Source organism: Argopecten irradians, chromosome 12 (assembly GCF_041381155.1).
Source record: "Argopecten irradians isolate NY chromosome 12, Ai_NY, whole genome shotgun sequence".
Taxonomy (NCBI): Eukaryota; Metazoa; Mollusca; class Bivalvia; order Pectinida; family Pectinidae; genus Argopecten; species Argopecten irradians.
The window spans coordinates 23,126,980-23,146,142 of record NC_091145.1 but is presented as its reverse complement, the minus strand read 5'-3'; the positions used below and the strand labels follow the sequence as shown (position 1 = coordinate 23,146,142).

The following is a 19,163-nucleotide window of genomic DNA, read 5'->3' as shown; positions in this document are numbered from 1 at the left end:
ATAGCGCATTAGTTTTGTTTGTTTGTTTGTTGTTTTGATAAATTAACGTCCTATTAACAGCCAGGGTCATGTAAGGACGGCCTCCCCATGTATGCTGTGTGTTGCGTGTATGTTGTGCGAGGTGCGTGTTTTGGGAGACTGCGGTATATTCATGTAGTGTCTTCTTGTATAGTGGAACTTTTGCCCTTTTTATAGTGCTATATCACTGAAGCATGCCGCCGAAGACACCAAGCAACACACCCCACCCGGTCACGTTATACTGACAACCGGCGAACCAGTCGTCCCACTCCCTGTATGCTGAACGCTAAGCGGGAGCAGAAACTACCACTTTTATAGACTTTGGTGTGTCTCGGCCAGGGGACAGAACCCAGAGCCTCCTCACAGGGGCGAACGCTCAACTCTAGGCCAAATGTGAGGCGGTGCCAAGGGAGGCATTAGGAAAGATAAAGTCGGTTAGGAAGAAGTGAAAAGATAAGATCCTAAAAGTCAGCAACTATTTATCAAGAAAGGACCTGTCCCTGTTGGAAATGATTGCAAGGTCTATATGGTCTAAAACATCATCTTCTATAATGTTGAGACCAAAATATTATTACACTGATATTGTAGAATAATGATCTTTTGTCAAGAGTTCCACTATACAAGACGACACAACACGAATGTGTCCGCTGTCTCCTAAAACACAGGCCCGCACTTAATACACGCAACACATCGCATACATGGGAGATCGTACTTACATGACCCTGGCTGGTAGTAGGACGTGAATTAACCAACCAACCAACTAAACAAAGTTCCGTTATCTTTAATTTCCTAATGTCATTTCATTGCCAATTCCATGACGTCATACAAATGTCACATTTTATGCGGCTGATACTTGTGCGATAAAACACAACCAGAATACTAAGTACTTAAGTAATTCAGATGTATATGTTAGGTGTTTTGTGTTGCAGGGTGGGATGTACTGGCTTCAACTACTTGACCACTACGTCGGATCATGGTCACTCTTGGTCATCGGGTTGACAGAGGTCATGGTCATCAATTTTATCTACGGTACGTTTAGAAATTAGATGATTGAATACAAATTATATTTCATGCAACATAAGTATAACTTTCTCCATACAGACAAATTACTATCTAGGTCATTGGCTACATTATCGTGATGGAGGTACGCTCGTGATTGGATAACTCTGATATATAAAACGTTTGATTTTCGTACAGTTTTTTTCTAAATAGGAATATAAATAAGATAATATTTTACATTTCCTTTACTATAAATTCTTCTTTAATGTGATAGGTATCAACCGGTTCTTTAGTGATATAGCGGTAATGCAGGGCTACCGGCCGTCTATATGGTGGAAGATCTGCTGGCTAGGGATCAGTCCGGCGGGTATGGTGGTGAGTTTATGATGTTACACAATGACATACATTGTCCAGTTACCATTGACTCCAAAAGTCCTTTTAACATTGTTTCCATATGTTTCTTTCACCTTGATTCTCTAAATTTTGCGTTAATTTGAATTGCAAATCCTTAATTAATATACTAACCTTGGCATCAAATATGCAGTTTACCTTAACTTTACTTAACAATTATTATGCTAACAATTTTCATTCTTACAAAAAAATTATTAATTCTTACCTTTTGTTCCCTTCGCTCCCTAATGCCAGATATGAATATCACATCATTAACTGGTCTCATTTGAGGTACTTATAACAAAATATGTACCTTGTAATGGCCATAATAAAACAATTATATACATATGGAACCATTTAAACCATGTTGATTCTGTAGCTATTCTGTTTCCCTCCCTAGTTTATTCTAGTGTTCTCGTTTGTGGACTACTCCCCCATCACATACGATGCCTATGTGTATCCGCCCTGGGCCGAGGCGCTCGGCTGGCTCCTATCAATCTGCTCAATTATCTTCATTCCCATTGTCTTCATCTATAAGGTTTCAAAGGAGGATGACGAGAAAGGACTCATCAATGTACGTACACTCCACGATAATGTAAAACAATTGGTCAAATGACTGTAAACAATTCAATTGAGTTAAATAACAGTAATTTATTTGCTTTAAGGACGATAATCTTATAAAGGTCATAGTTAACAACGAAGTATTATCAAGAGATTTGTCTGATTATCTTTCTTTAATTCAATTTTGCTTGTTACGAGCATTTCCATCGGCTTCAAAATTTACCTCATTAGCCAATAAAGGAAAGAATGGCGTCGCCGTTTGTAACGTTGCTTCTGATTGGCTGAGATGACGGCGTAATGATTTCATAGACAAAGAGTCCCAAAATGAATTTTGAATAATGAAGAGATTATCTTAATTAAATTGAATTATAAGGATTATTTAAATAGATTTTTTATGTTATGGAGATATGGCGGTTTATTTAGGGTACACTCAGATTTTTGTGTTATATCTCCATAACATGAAACATCTATTCAAGTTACTCCTTAAATAATACAAATGCTCATTGGTAATACTGCAATTAAATTATTCACAAGCAGCTATGGAGTCGACGTTGAGAACATTAAGTATTTCTGGCCATCAGTGAAATAATAGTCATCACTTTTTTCCATCCTCATAGAAAATCAAGCTGCTGCTAGCTCCGTCACGTGACTGGGGTCCGGCATTGGTAAAGCATCGAGAGTTAGTGGACTATATTGATGGATTCGTGATTGATCCGGAGCGGGAGAAACAAGAATTGTCTTTCGTTAACTACGGTTATACAACTTCCGTTTCTAACCTACAGGTAAGTTCTGGTTGATAAAGAGGATATTGAAAACCTCGGTATTTTTTTTCTTTTTCTTCTGGAAACTTATGGCATGCCCTAAGCCAAGATGTCATGAATTTTTTATTTGTACAGACATTTTATGATGGGGTAAAAACGGTATAAACCTAGTACAGTATAACTTGTCTAAACCGGATGTGAACGGGACCAGTCGATTTGTTCGGTTTATACAGGTGATCGGTTTATAGAGGATATAACCTTATCACAATATGTTCACATGGAAATCATCAGAATATTTTTTTATTACAGCACAAACATTTATAATCACATATGTACACGGTAGAACACAGAATTCCATCCTACGTTTTCTTGGTTTCTGAGGTGTACATGTACGATCCATTTCTCTCGGTGTGCTACATTCAAATGAACTCTCAGAAGTTATGTATATGATTTATTTTTTAGAATTGACCGTGAAAAGTATTCACAAATACAATATACATGTAACAAAACCGTCGAATGAAAAGTTGTCACTATCAAGCCCTTAGTATATCGGTACAGGTAAATCCCCTTAGGCGCCCAAGTTAATTTTACAAAGAAAAGTATAGTAACATTTCCTAGACAGTTCCGGTTTTCAGAGTATACAGGTTCCGGATTATGCAGGTTTGGGTACTATAGTTTATTAAGAAATTTGCCGGGACCAAACAAATTAATCGGTATAGACAAGTTTCCTGTTTATACAGGGTTCGGTTTAGATAAGTTATACTGTATATCAATAATCCAAAATAAAAGGCCAAAATAAATTCAAAGTAAAATCAAAATCATTTCTATGGAATATACATTAAGCCACAATAGGGCCTTCTTCAGTCCAAAATAACACTAACACAACGTGTTCGTCTACATGTGTGTTTTTATGATTTATCGTCTTTTACAGCCTGGCAGCAGCGCGACCCCCAGCGAGATGTCAGTTGACCCGTCAGTGGACACACGGCGGACGTATCTATCCCGGACTCTTTCGCATGCGTCCTACATGTCTTACGAAACGACTCTATGAGGTGTAGCTATGTGTCTTACGAGACGACTATATGAGGTGTAGCTATGTGTCTTACGAGACGACTATATGAGTTGTAGCTATGTGTCTTACGAGGCAACTATATGAGGTTTAGCTAAGTGTCTTAGAAGGCAACTATATGAGGTGTAGCTATGTGTCTTACGAGGCAACTATATGAGGTGTAGCTATGTGTCTTACGAGGCAAATATATGAGGTGTAGCTATGTACCCTACGAGGCAACTATATGCAAATTTGCCGTGTACTTAGGCGTTATATCAGACGGCTTCAAAACATACGTGCCATATGCTTTATGATACAATTGATGATGTGTCTTGTCAGAGATTTGAGACGATTCATAGTATTACTTTAGTGTTGTCCCAGAGATATAAAAAGGCATTATGTGGAAAATACTCAAATATCAGTATCTTCGGCAAATGTTATATTGCCAAGATTTCTGATGCAATAATATTTCAAATGTTATTAAAAGCAATTGTATGATAATACGTGTTGTAAATGTAATTTTGTAAGCAATTTTAGTGTTCAAAGAGATTAATTCAAGTATGTGCCTATACATTACCTGGACATGTATTGACTGTATGCGTTAGCTTAATTGTGCATTTGTACTTACTGATATTATTTAGGATGTAGGCAGACAGTATATGGGTTCATACTACCTGCTTGGATTTCATTAATTTCGAGCCAACGGTGGTTCTCCAGCCTAAAACATCATAACGAACTTGTCATTACTGCTTTTTAATTGAAAACAGTTGCAATATAAACCAACCACTTGAAACCATATTTGTTTTTATTTGCATGATAACATCAAAAGGACCCAATGTGTATGATTTTGTAATATCGTATGCGGTCAAACAGACGCCGCTTGTATTTGCTATGTTCCGATCCGTGTTGACTTGTTAGACTTTTTTTTCGCATAAGTTGTCAAAATTTACAAGCTACACAAACTACAATTTACGAGCAAACATAATACATAATACATAGAAACTTTTATCAGCTGATTACATTCACTAATGCTAAGAAGTGAAATATAGACAAACAAACTATCACTAGTTTAAACGGGGCTAACACCTTAATGCTACAAATATGTCACACATATTTATTTAAATACGAGCTTGTTTCACAGCTGCTGGTTATCAATTTTGTATCATTTGTTTGGTTTTTTTAACGTCCTATTAACAACCAGGGTCATGTAAGAACGGCCTCCCATGTATGCAGTGTGTAGCGTGTGTGAGGTGCGAGGTGCTTGTTTTGGGAGACTGCGGTGTGTTCGTGTTGTGTCTTCTTGTTTCCACTATACAAGAAGACACAACACGAACATACTGCAGCTGCCCTTTTTATAGTTCTATATCACTGAAGCATGTTGCCGAAGACACCAAGCAACGCACCCACCCGATCACATTCCCACTTCAGTTATGCTGAACGCTAAGCAGGAGCAGAAACTACCACTTTGGTGTGTTGTAGGACCCATTTTTCTTTGTTACATTAGGATTATGAGCATAGTGTGAAAATAACATCACAGCGCACTTGCTTCGTCTACCAACTGTAATAAAAAAGAGATTCCAGAAGGATCTTGTCGCCCACCACAGAGTATATGTCTGACGATTGACAACTATTAAAATCCAAGATAGCGGCCTGTTGGCCATCTTGTTCACCGATTCGTTCCATAGTACAATAAGCAAAATGTGGAACCTAAGGGAACCTACATACGAAATTTAAAGACAGGCCCCTTCAGAACTTTCTGAGAAATAAAGGTAACAAACCTCAAATATCAAAACACAAGATAATTTACTGTCGGCCATCTTGTTGAACGATCAGTGCCGAAATGCAATATGTACAACAAGAATCTGCAATAATATGAAAGATGGCTGTCTTACAATCCATTTTGAAACATTAACGCACTTTGAAATTATGGCTACCTGTCAGCCATCTTTTTGACCGATCAGTCAAAAAATGGAATATACAAAGGGAACTATGGCTCTTGGAGCACCTACATATCTGGTGAAGGTGGGCTAAAAACTTCGAACGAAGTAGGGGTATTAATTTGGTTCGTTTTAAGACAACATAGTGAAAAACCTTTAGTTGACAGACGATATTGTTCATTATATATCATTTATTTATTTCCGTTAACTAAACCATACAATTTTAGGATGTAATCATCTTAAATAGGTCATATCAAGATCAACGTGCAGTGCTAAACATGAATCAGAAGCTATTAAATTGATCTAGACAGTAAATTACGGGAACAAGATCCAAAATTTAGTCGCTTAATATTTGTCATGCAGTGTGACATTAGGCACAGCTCGAGCATATGCAGCCTACTTTCAGTTGCTTGAGATTTTTCTTTTTGGAACAAACCTAAAACAGAACGTCAATCCTATTTTAAACATGGAAAGCAGATGTTTTTAGTAGCCAGACGATACCATTACTTGAATATGACTAAATTGATCCCCGTCACCCAATGTGACTCTAGGATGTATACATCTTTGTAGTTCATGTCAAAATCCACATGCAGTGCTAAACATCAAGCTCAAACTATTAAATCAAAAATTTCAGCAGAATTAATAAAAGGTTTTCATGTTAGAAAAGAACAAATGCTTAACAAGGTCACTGTGACCTGCTGAAGTAAATTTCAAAAACCCATTAATTGCATGGGAAAATGCAAAACATAATTTCTTCTCATTTTTTAATATATATGGACTTAAACCTTAGTCCGTTTGACTCCTGAAATTACAATGAGCTTAAAAAACACTGATGTCAGAGTCGTTATCGACGTAATGGCGGCCATGAAACAGCAGTGACGTCACAGTCACAATTTTAACTCGTATATTTAACATTTTGTTAGTATCAAAACAGAACAAATTTTTCGCATCTCTCTATTTTGCTATATCTTTAAATTTTAGATTAACTTTCACATTGTATACCATCACCGGTCCCAGTGTCGTGTATGTATTAACAATTAACAGACCTTTTCGTGAACCCCGGGTGCGAGATCCTACAAATGTATCTAAGGCTAAATGAGCGAGACCCCAGGGTGGTTAATACCTTACTAATCGAGCATGCTTGAAGTGAGTCACTTTCATCTTCATAACCCGCTGTCGACACCATCCCCCATCCTACTGAGTGAATTAAGACCCACAGCGGCAAGTTTTGTTTAACCTTTAGAACCTCGCAGGTACCGAATTATAAGTATACGTTGTACATACCTGTCTGATGTAATATTCCATAATAGTAAGAGGTAATTAACGGTACCTGGAGTTCAGGAGACAGTCCAGCGTTCAATTTCTCTTTCAGACATTATAATATACAATGTATACTGTATGATCGGCTCAAAGTTTCAGGGCTTATTTTTCATCACTAACTTTGGCACACAAAATGTGTTACAAGAGGTCATATAAAGTATAATACATACTTGATATAAAAAGTGAAATGTCGGTCGGTGCGGGTTTCTCCGGAAATGACTCTCCTACGATATTCAAAATATTAAAGACAGATATATAGGACATGGGTTTTTAAAACATGGCTGTGATGTCATCTATTATTATAGCTTCAGGTTTAGTTTGAGCAAAGTCTACTATTATCACCTACTACTATGGAATAGTTACATTTTGCTGTGGAATAGTTTGTGAACTATTCCACAGTTGAAGGTGCATGTAGTGACTCAGGTGAACATAGCTTAGCATGTAATCAGAAATATATCCTCATTCATTAAATCCTCGGAGAAATGGATTAAAAATTAACCCAGGTACTTGTCAACGTTGTTGTAATCGCAGTATTTGTAAACTTATTTTCATGATACATCTATATATCTATGCATACAATTTTCATTACTTCATTCCAAAATAAATTTGATCAGTTCTTTCACTGCCACTGTATCCAAAACCGAAAAAAAGAATTCACTTGAACAAATCCAAAAGAGAGAAGATTAAATCCCATGAGACAAAAGCTGAATTTTCTGCCAAAATGAAATTACAGATGCTTGACATGTTTGGGTTTTTTTCATATTTTGTACATGTGTATCCAAATCACTTCATATTCCATAAAAATGGCATCAATCAAACAAATTTACATCCCAACACCTTTCAAGAAGATATTAATTCCCAGGGAATACTTTCAAAAAACACACTCTTTTGAAACATGATTTCACTATTTTCTGTATATATCCAAAATATTGGGAAATATTTTTTTTCCTTCTAAACTTCGCTCTCTAAGGCCTGTGCTGCATGGAAAAAGATTTTTACCCAAATCACTTCAAATTTGTTTGTTTGTTTGATTAATTAACGTCCTATTAAAAGCCAGGGTCATGTAAGGATGACCTCCCATGCATGCTGTGTGTTGCGTGGATGTTATGCGAGGTGCGTATTTTGAGAGACTGTGGTATAATCATGTAGTGCCTTCTTGTATAGTGGAACTGTTGCCCAATTTCATAGTGCTATATCACTGAAGCATGCCGCCTAAGACACCAAACAACACACCCCAACCGGTCACATTATACTGACAACGGGCGAGCCAGTTGTCCCACCCCCTGTATGCTGAGCGCAAAGCAGGAACAGAAACTACCATTGTTATAGACTTTGGTATGTCTCGGCCAGGGGACAGAACCCAAAGCCTTCCTCACAGGGGCAAACACTCAACTCAAGGCCAAAAGTGAGGTAGTGCCAAGGGAGGCAATAGGAAAGATAAAATCAGTTTGGAAGAAGTGAAAAGATAAGATCCTAAATTTAGTCGCCTTTTACGATCATGCAATAGGGGCAGCAGGTACAATTCTAACACCCTACCTGCAGGGCCTTTAATTCATATAAACAAATCATCACTTCTGCATATACAGAGCTACATATTTATGGTCCTCCATGCTGAACAGCGAAAACTGAACTGAGTAAATGTTTCAGTGTGAGTACCATATAGTACCTGTGCGTGGATCTTTAAAAAAATCATGCAAATCATGATTCTTGTTCTCCGAGTGAGGTAAATAAATGAATCATGAATAGGTCTCAAGGTTTAAATAGGTAGTAAGGGTTTACCTGGAGCTGTGGAATACTTAAACAATACCCAGTGTGATAATGGAGAGTACAAGTGATTTACGGTGCTATGTTTTAACTATGAGAAACACCTCAAACTGTGGAATAGTCAAGATTATGAATTGTTCCCGGCCCTTACGGCCTCGAGCAAGTTTTCGGTGTTTCTCTTATACATAATTATAAAACGTTTCAACAAATATCACACAGTAACTTAATAGTGCATTGAATAAATCGTACTGAACCACGCAATAAACAATTGATATCATTGTGTGCCCCGCTGGTTGACGTGTGATATGAAGGTTTATTTATTGTAAATACTAGATCTAAGGGTAAATAAACCTTCATATCACACTGCAACCGGGGACATAACTATGAATTGTTTAGTGTACCGAAAATAATGAACAAATCGCTATTTATTTGGAAAATATAACTTAAAATTGTGTGAAAGATTGGTGGTTACCATGGGGTACGCGCCGAATGACTTATTTCCCCTCGAGGGAAGCACGATGTTTTATTTCTCGGTCATGTGATGTGCTTTAACTATTCAGACACTGTTATAAACACGGGGTATACTAATATTTAAAATGAACCTGCGTGCCCCTTCCGCAACTATTCCTTTCCTTTATGACCCTCCTCAGTCTACCCCTAATATGACACTAATGGCGTCAGAGAGTTGGCAGTAATGCCCAGTAATGTTAGAGAGTTTGTATCTTCATTAGTAATGACAATCTAGTCATAACAATGGTATATAAACACAGCGCTGAATATTCTCTGATTACACAGATTTCCACACGCAGCACCGTAAACGGGCTACCTAACACAAACTTCAGTGTAATCTGTTTATTGTGACAAGAAATACGTTATTCTCACGTCTGGGATAAGCTCGATCTTATGATGCGTTGTGATAACAGACAACATGTAATTAGCTGAATTACAGGTTATCTTAGTCCGTGTCAATAATCCAGTTAACCTTTCCTAGTCTCAGACGCCATATCCGTGACGTAACACCTTCCTGACGTTTGTCCCACCGGACGTGGTGGCGCTGATCTCAAGTGACGTAACTTTGACTCCTATGGGATCCAGTCTACCCTCGTTCCACTACAGACCCCTAAGTACCAATTAGTAAAGAGGCAGGGGTCATATAACCCGGCATTTTTAATATGATGCGTCGAGTGGCTTTAATTGCCAGTAGTCTACCGCTTAGGTTAGCAGCATGGTTACCATGGTGATAGAGGATGGATTTCCCCACGAAACACGATAAAAGTTTTCGTCCGATAGAGGGCAGCATGCGTTGTTAGTGAGTCTGAGGATGATACATTGATGGGGGATAGACCGGAAAACAGTGAAGCTTGGATTATTAAACGAGGGAACGAGATCTGCCAAACTTGATTTATTTTACAGGGAAAATGGTCGACCAATTATTCTGTGATTTCGATGATTTGCCGATTGGCACGCGGATCATCAGACGTTTATCTAACAGCGGGACATCTCAAAGTAATTTATAAATATTCACTCTTTTTAACATATGTATATAACTAGTGTGGAAATCGTGCATGCCTGCTATAATTTGGTCGGTGCGAGCCTGGGATCCGTACACCTGTGTCTGTTTGTGTACTACCATTTGATTGTGCCACTGTCTACTCCCAGTGTACAAAGGATGAGGAAGTGGAGCTCTTATCTACACCAAAGTGGATAGTCAATGGAATACCAGTATACACGTGAGTATATCGTAATCATCATGACAACAGAGTATACTAACCGATATCTGAATACAAGTACTATATTTTCTTCAAATACACATGCAGAATGTATTTCTATACTACTAGCATAAATGTAGCAACGGTCCGACATCATGACACCAGAATATGATCAGTCCTGTGTAAATGTAAGTGTATGTAGAAACCTTATATGTTGGGGTATCATCGTAAGGTTAAGCTTTTATGTAACTGTCAATGATGTTGGCCAAATATGAAGCGTCAGTTAAAACAAGTTAAACTATATTTGTTTGTTTGTTTGTTTGATTAATTAACGTCCTATTAACAGCTATGGTCATGTAAGGACGGCCTCCCATGTATGCGGTGTGTTGCGTGTATGTTGTGCGAGGTGCGTGTTTTGGGAAACTGCGGTATATTCATGTTGTGTCTTCTTGTATAGCGGAACTGTTGCCCTTTTTATAGTGCTATATCACTGAAGCATGCCGCCGAAGGCACCAAGCAACACAGCCCACCCGGTCACATTATACTACCACTTTTATAGACTTTGGTGTGTCTCGGCCATGGGAGAGAACCCAGAGCCTTCCTCACAGGGGCGAACGCTCAACTCAAGGCCAAAAGTGAGGCGGTGCCAAGGGAGGCATTAGGAAAGATAAAGCCAGTTAGGAAGAAGAGAAAAGATAAGATCCTTTAGTCGCCTTTTACGATCATGCAATAGGGGCGGCAGGTACAATTCTAACGCCCTACCTGCAGGGCCCAAAATATTTCGTCTCATATTTGAGTATTTGAGTAATTGAAATAAGGCGAAAGACATGGTTCTATATTTTTAATACCGGTATCACGACTTGTCCAAATATGTTGTAATACATTTATAATTGTCCGACCCTCCACTGTATAATGACGCATAACTTATGGTATAACAATTTAAATACAATACAATACTGAATCATCATTTCGTTATATGTTTTCCAATAATCGCCATGATCAACTACATCGGTGATGTGTATTTTTTCCAAAGACAATATTTACCAACATTTAGCCACATAATGCCTTTGTCCAGTAAGCGTTTGAACCAACATTATCTCACACATCAGTTACTCAATATACTAAGCACATGGACCACATTTAGTTACATATTTTTATAAAAATATTGTCATCAGGATCAAATGTCAAATAAGTGCATTGATAACAATCACAACACGCATTCATAATGAATTATGTTTTGAAAGGCAGGTCGTTCAAACAACGTCAAGGCATCTTATTGCTCTAAAGGTTATGTTGTGACCAGAAAAAAAATGTAGTTTGAAACCTATCGATACATTTAAGAAGTACAATTAATTTTGTTTCATATCATTTAAGTACGGCCACCCGTATGTGTGGTGTCCTGTGTGTGTAAAGTGCGAGGTACATGGTTTGGGAGACTGATATATTGTGTCTTTTTGTATAGCGCAACTCTTGCCCTTTTTATAGTCCTATATCACTGAAACATGCCGCCAAAGACATCAAGCAACACATCCTGCCTGGTCACATTATACTGACAACGGGCGAACCAGTCGTCCCACTCCATGTGTGCTGAGCGCTAAGCGGAAGCAGAAACTACCATTAATATAGACTTTGGTGTGTCTTGGCCAGGGGACAGAGCCTTCCTCACAGGGGCGAACACTCAACTCAAGGCCAAAAATGAGGCGGTGCAAAGGGAGGCATTAGGAAAGATAAAGTCAGTTAGGAAGAAGCGAAAAGATAAGATCCTAAATTTAGTCGCCTTTTACGATGATGCAATAGGGACAGCAGGTACAATTCTCACGCCCTACCTGCAGGGCCAAGGAAGATAGAGGTAGTCTGGGAGGAAGAAGAGGATATATAATATTTTAAATGTAGTCACATTTTACGAATAGAATAGGGGCAGCAGGTACAATGCAAACGCCCTACCTTCAGGGACAATCAATTAGATGGTGATTTCATAACATTGTTGACAATTTCTAAACACTTAGAACCAAGCTTAGAATCTTAAAGCAGACGGCGAACTTTGCTCTTTTATGGAGACCGTGTTTATTGAACATTTGGCGTGGTGGTGTTATTGTAAAGTGACTGTTGACTTCTATGAGAGTAATCTTGGAGGAGACCTAGGTCAGTCACCACTTCATCCTCCTCCCTAGAAAGGGGTCCTTATTATGCCAGTACTCCGGTAGGAGGCTTGAGCTGTGAGTTACACTCAATAAAACGTTTAATAGGGTTTCCTGTCGGAATGCAGTCCCGCTAGAGAGATGTGATTCCGATGTGGGATAGCGAGAAATTATCTCTCATTGTAAGGATCCCCTAGGTGGGTGATGATGCACAAAAGACGAATTCGTTTTGCAAAGAGGCTCGCTTAGCGAGAGGAAATGGACGATATCTCCCTATGAGAATAGCGTTCCAGTTGCTGATGATACCCTGGTTGCACGATTATTTTGTTAGCTCAGTCTGAAAGTGACTCCTGATAGAGATGTCTCTATTTGTCAGGATTCTGGGTTGATGTTGTCACATATGGAATGCGTACTTTATTCCCTCGCTTTATTTGCTGGACGGGTTCACTATACAGTTGTGTTATCATTCTCAACGTCTTGAAGCTTAGTACCAAAATTCGTTGGCGAATGGCATATATATTATCAGCCCCTATATTCACAAAAGTATTCATGATTTGGAGAAATCCAAGTTCCAAATCGGATTTAATGCGTGAAAGAATATTGAACTACTACCAAAATACACCCCCCCCCCCCCCACAAAAAAAAACAGAAAAAGAAAAAAGAAAAAAGAAAAGATCCGTACAGTGACTAATAAAACACAGCAATATGAGGCGGCAGGTGCTCCGGAAGAGTCCGGATGGCTGCTCTTCTCAACAAGTTTGTTCTTTACGTGATAGTTTAAGTAGTATTACTGTAAATTCCAAAATGGTTCGATATTCTTCAGTTAGCACTTAAAACAATGTTGCCTGATGTGACATGTGAAGTGGAGATGTTGTACGAGGGGGTCGGCTGTAACACTAGAGGCCGGCTAATGAGTAACAGTTATGGAGGTAAATACCCTAATTACTCCCGGCCTAACCAGGTTACACAAAATCACTCCACTCTTTGAACCCCAATCTGCGAAGTGAGACAGCACGGATCAGTTTCCAGTTGATGTTTAGATCCTCGGCCATTAAGGAGGAATGTCAACATCTGTTTCACTTCTAAATGATTTAGCTAAACAATGTTGTTTACATAAGGTTTTAATGGTGATACAACACGAGAGCGTTAGGAGAGATATACATGCCTCACTGTCAGCATCAGAAGCCAGTATGTGGTTACCCTCCCACGACAACTAAATTTAATGATCAACCGGCTTCTTTTAAACTCCATTATTTTATATTGTTTAGTGCCAAAAGCCACAGTATTAGTATTTCATTTCTTCCTGAATTGTCATTACTAGCATTTTATATCTACCTTGCATTCTCTATTGGGATAAACAGCTTGTATAATTACGCGAATAGGAACTGAGTTTTTCCAATATTGATTTTAACGTGTATGGCATTATACAAACAAATTATCAACAAGAAATTTGTTAAAAACGTATACGAAAAATCATGTACACACTTATAAATAAATAAAATATAAGGTAGCAAGTACTCTGAGCAGATTTTTTATGTAAGTTTCTATTTTAATACTAGTTTGATTATACACCATCAACTTAATCGTTTTCATGTTTTTTTGTGATATCTGGATGTACATTCATTTTATGAACCAGTATAGCTATCGGTACCGCTATGTTTGCACATCAGTTAGCATTATCAAAACAATGCGTTAATATATATAGCTGTAAGGATTCACGCCTCTGAGTTGTCAGTCCCATTGAAGTCTGGTTTCTTTTCACATAAATTCAAAATCTGTAGTAAGCTAAATATAAGCTACAAATTTTCTATTCTTAGTAGATTTTCTATACAGAAATTTGAATAAATGACCCATTTGACGGCCATTTGAAAATGTGTCTTTTGCGCTTTGAATAGAGAAAGTTTTACCATTTTTTATAAACTGTTTTTACTCAAATCCTCAATGCGCCATCATTTTTAGATCTATATCATTATATCATATTATCAGATACATAAAAAGAGAGATATAGATATATCAAGCCTTATTTTGGGAATTGATATATGTTTATCACTTTATTTTTACTTTTTTAGGGTAATTTGAGCACTTTTACTTCCTAACTATAAATTGATAACAAATATATAAATTGGATAAAAATGTAAGCACACGGACCAGCAGCATTTTCCCGTCTGATTTAAAAAATAACAACATTTTCAATATCGATATGAAAAATATTTCCGAAAGTTTAAAAGTCTGAAAACAGTGCATTTTGTTGCTCAAAATTAAGGGTTAGGTGTAGCATAATGTTGTTATTAGAAAAAATATTAGTCTGCTATATCTCTAAAGAAGACCACTTGAAAATAAAATGTTTGTTTGTTTGATTTATTAACGTCCTATTAACAGCTATGGTCATGTAAGGACGGCCTCCCATGTATGCGGTGTGCTGCGTGTATGTTGTGCGAGGTGAGTGTACTGGGAGACTGCGGTATGTTCGTGTTGTGTCTTCTTGTATAGTGGAACTGTTGCCCTTTTTATAGTGCTATATCACTGAAGCATGCCGCCAAAGACACCAAGCAACACACCCCACCCGGTCACATTATACTGACAACGGGCGAACCAGTCGTCCCACTCCCTGTATGCTGAACGCTAAGCAGGAGCAGAAACTACCACTTTTATAGACTTTGGTGTGTCCCGGCCAGGGGACAGAACCCAGAGCCTTCCTCACAGGGGCGAACGCTCAACTCAAGGCCAAAAGTGAGGCGGTGCCAAGGGAGGCATTAGGAAAAGATAAGATCCTAAATTTAGTCGCCTTTTACGATCATGCAATAGGGGCAGCAGGTACAATTCTAACGCCCTACCTGCAGGGCCAATCTCTAAAGAAGACCACTTGAAAATAAAATCTCCAAACATATCGAATTCCTATTAGCAAATTATGGCTTTAATCTATCGTGTTTATAGTAAAAATGTATTTAAAAATTTAAGCATTAAACTGTCTCCTTAGTTTTATTTTAATACTTATATTCATTCTGGTGGTCACTATTATTGTTTAAGTAAACCAGGAAAGGCGTGGAACAAGATGGAACAGCTATTTTGACGGTGATAGGTTGACGCTATCATTTCACATAATTGACGTCATAATTGTCACGTTTTGAAAGTCAGTTATACCCTCTTAAACTTTACTTTGCCTTGGTTGAGTTACATAGTTAAAGTACCAAGTGAATGTTAATATATTACTTTAAACCAAGAATGTTTTTACCTCTCAGAGGTGAACATCCTTAAGACAATGCTCATGAACACTTATGTAAATGAACATTTTAATGGAAACTCCAAGTGAGTATTTTATGTGTTTCGAGCAGAAACCGTCCACCTGAAGTCCCTTAGGACGTGAGCAACATTTTTGTGGCGAATAGGTAGAGGGAATTAGAATTGTACGTGTTACCGCTATTACCCGATATCGTAAAAGGCGATTGAAGGAGTGCCAATGTGGGCTTTCTGATGGCCTTGACCAATAAGCATTTTTTACAGATACCCATGGTTTAGGGCATCATGATATGACATTTGACTCAGGCCAGGTCGGAGTCCCTTTTGAGATATGGGCGTTAGAATTGTACCTGCTGCCCCTATTGCATGATCGTAAAAGGCGACTAAATTTAGGATCTTATCTTTTCTCTTCTTCCTAACTGACTTTATCTTTCCTAATGCCTCCCTTGGCACTGCCTCACTTTTGGCCTTGAGTTGAGCGTTCGCCCCTGTGAGGAAGGCTCTGGGTTCTGTCCCCTGGCCGAGACACACCAAAGTCTATAAAAGTGGTAGTTTCTGCTCCTGCTTAGCGTTCAGCATACAGGGAGTGGGACGACTGGTTGGCCCGTTGTCAGTATAATGTGACCGGGTGGGGTGTGTTGCTTGGTGTCTTCGGCGGCATGCTTCAGTGATATAGCACTATAAAAAGGGCAATAGTTCCACTATACAAGAAGACACAACACGAACATACCGCAGTCTCCCAGTACACTCACCTCGCACAACATACACGCAACACACCGCATACATGGGAGGCCGTCCTTACATGACCATAGCTGTTAATAGGACGTTAATAAATCAAACAAACAAACAAACACCTTTTGAGATATGGGGGGTTAAACAGGAATAGCAATTTTCTTTTTAGTCCCGTTTTGTTGGAACCAAATAATATTTTTTGAATGATTTTTCATTAATTATAATGCATTTATATGTTGAAAGCAAAACATTTTGGAAAATATTACTTAGCGTCAAAAATAGGTCACAGTGACCTAATTTTGTTTAATGTCAATTATTCAAGAATAAAGTTCATATGGTGCCATAATTTGCCAGAAAAAATGTTATATATCATAATATATTGCATTGAGCAATAATTAGAGGTTATTATACGACAATTTTGATATCGCACCCTTTATCAGCCCGAGACCGCCATATCAGCCCAAGGGCCGCAGGCCCGAGGGCTGATATCAGGTCAAGGGCTAATAAAGGGTGCGATATCAAAGTTGATATATCATAACCTTTTTATCACACATTTTGAAAAAAAAGGAGAAAGAAATTTTAACAATTTAAAAATATGTATTAAAACGTATTGATCAATGACCGATATTCCACTGGTCATATTGTATATTTTAAGCAAAATTAACAAGATCCTAGTGCATGTTAACTATCACTTAAAAATGATAATCTCCAACAAATTCCGGCATTGCGGGTTCATTTCAGAATGATCAGTTTTACAACGGACAGGAATTATGAATTCGACGGGAAAATTAAACTACACGTATTAAGCTGTCTAGTTTATTCCTGTGTCTCTTCTTGTTGACAAACGCATGTGGTTGATTTTATTTATACCGAATACATTCTTTTTGTGTTACAATTATATATATTATGTATAATTACATATTATAAGCCCCTGCTTAGCGTTCAGAAATAAGAGAGTGTGACGATTGATTCGCCCGTTGTCAGTATAATGCGACCGGCAGGGTGTTGCCTGGTGTCCTCGGCGACATGCTTCCGTGATAAAGCATAAAAATGACATGAGTTCCACAATACAAGAAGACAACACGAATATTCCACAGTCTCCTAAACACGCACCGCCCCTGCGAGATGGTATTCATGACGTCATGGTTTTTTTTATAAATGATTCATGAACTTTCAAGAATATTAGCAGATTGTGGTTCATGAAAAAAAAAACCCAGATTTTTAAGCATTTATCTGTGGCACTATGAAAACATAATGAAATCAGTAAAATGTTGGCGATTTTATGTCATCACGTGGTATCTATAAATATATGGATTATACATATTGTCATTACAAACTTGTTTCATCAAATATTGAATTGATTCCAATAGAATTACCATTGGTTTGATAGAAAATTTCACTCTTGACAATCATGAACACAACACTGACGTGACTCAAATTCATGAGGATTCATGAATTGTTTGCGCATACTGCTGTGACTTGTAGTTCATGAATAACTACTGAATTATTACGAGTAAACATTCATGATGGTTTAAGTTCATGAATATTCTTCAAATATTCATGAATTTCTTATGAATTTTCGTGAATGGGTTGTTCATGACTTTATTAATAAAAAAGATTCATGAATGTTCATGAATAAAATATTAATGAATGTTCATAAAACATTTTTTCTAAATCATTCATGAAGTTTTAATTTCATGAATATTTGTAGGATGGAAATATTCATGAATTGAAGAATATTCATGAGTTTTATTCATGAATTATTTATCAACGCCTCGCAGTGGTGACAACATGCCGCATACATGGGAGGCCGTCTTCACATGGCACTGGCTGTTAATAGGACGTTCATTGACCAAAAAACAAACAAAAAATGATCTAGGACCATTCATGTTCTCCATTGAATTCAATGTTTTGCATATGTGGATGTCCGAGTTTTTTGAGGATGTGGTATATTATGTTGTGTCTTCTTGTAATAACAGGACATGTGCACCAAAATATCCACATGTACAATGGATTCATCATTCATCATGTATATATATGCTAAAACAATCCATGTGATGAATCATTTATGTTTACATAACATAAACAAGTACATCGCCGTTTTGTACATGTTATGAAATGAAATTTGAATACATATACATATCTACACGTGCTACATCAAAGGCTTGCAGTTATCTCTGCATGCCCATTGGGTGTTTTTATGCTGCATATACATTCTGAATAATCACACGAGATTGCTTATATATAAAGATAAAACAATATATTAATGAGAAAATAATCCGCCCGCGTTATAATTAAAATACTTAATTACCGAGAATCAGGATAGGCATTATCTAAGTTGATTTTACGGTTATTTTCGGTTCGCAAGTCCGTTTCGTGCTCTTATTCGACCCGAATAGTTTTAGTGTGATAATGCCCGTCTTCTAATTGACACACAAAAGGCGTCAGTTAACGGGTCGCACGCGCGCCGTATTAAGTGAGGTGAAGTGTTGTGGCTTTAATTGCTCGGGTATCAATTACCTACTTTCTCGTGCGTGGGGCATGTCAGG

The 19,163-nt window shown here is 37.8% G+C and overlaps 2 protein-coding genes across 4 annotated transcripts in view; both read left to right on the top strand.

Annotated features, from left to right (window-relative positions):
• The window catches only part of LOC138336315 (sodium-dependent proline transporter-like), a 30,223-nt gene extending 25,653 nt beyond the window's left edge, over positions 1–4,570 (top strand). Inside the window, exons 12-17 of one of the 2 annotated variants that reach the window (XM_069285752.1) lie at positions 948–1,047; positions 1,292–1,392; positions 1,808–1,981; positions 2,586–2,750; positions 3,661–3,816; positions 3,852–4,570. In XM_069285752.1, coding sequence (XP_069141853.1) covers positions 948–1,047; positions 1,292–1,392; positions 1,808–1,981; positions 2,586–2,750; positions 3,661–3,780 — 660 coding nt within the window. In that variant the 3' untranslated portion in view covers positions 3,781–3,816; positions 3,852–4,570. Of the gene's footprint in view, positions 1–947; positions 1,048–1,291; positions 1,393–1,807; positions 1,982–2,585; positions 2,751–3,660 lie in introns of both variants that reach the window. The other variant, XM_069285751.1, reaches the window with a different exon arrangement.
• Positions 4,571–9,966: 5,396 nt separating this feature from the next.
• Positions 9,967–19,163, top strand: part of LOC138336313 (uncharacterized) — a 71,115-nt gene continuing 61,918 nt past the window's right edge. For both annotated transcript variants that reach the window (XM_069285749.1, XM_069285748.1), the window contains exon 1: positions 9,967–10,528. The gene's annotated coding sequence lies outside the window, so the exon portion shown is untranslated. The remainder of the gene's footprint in view (positions 10,529–19,163) is intronic.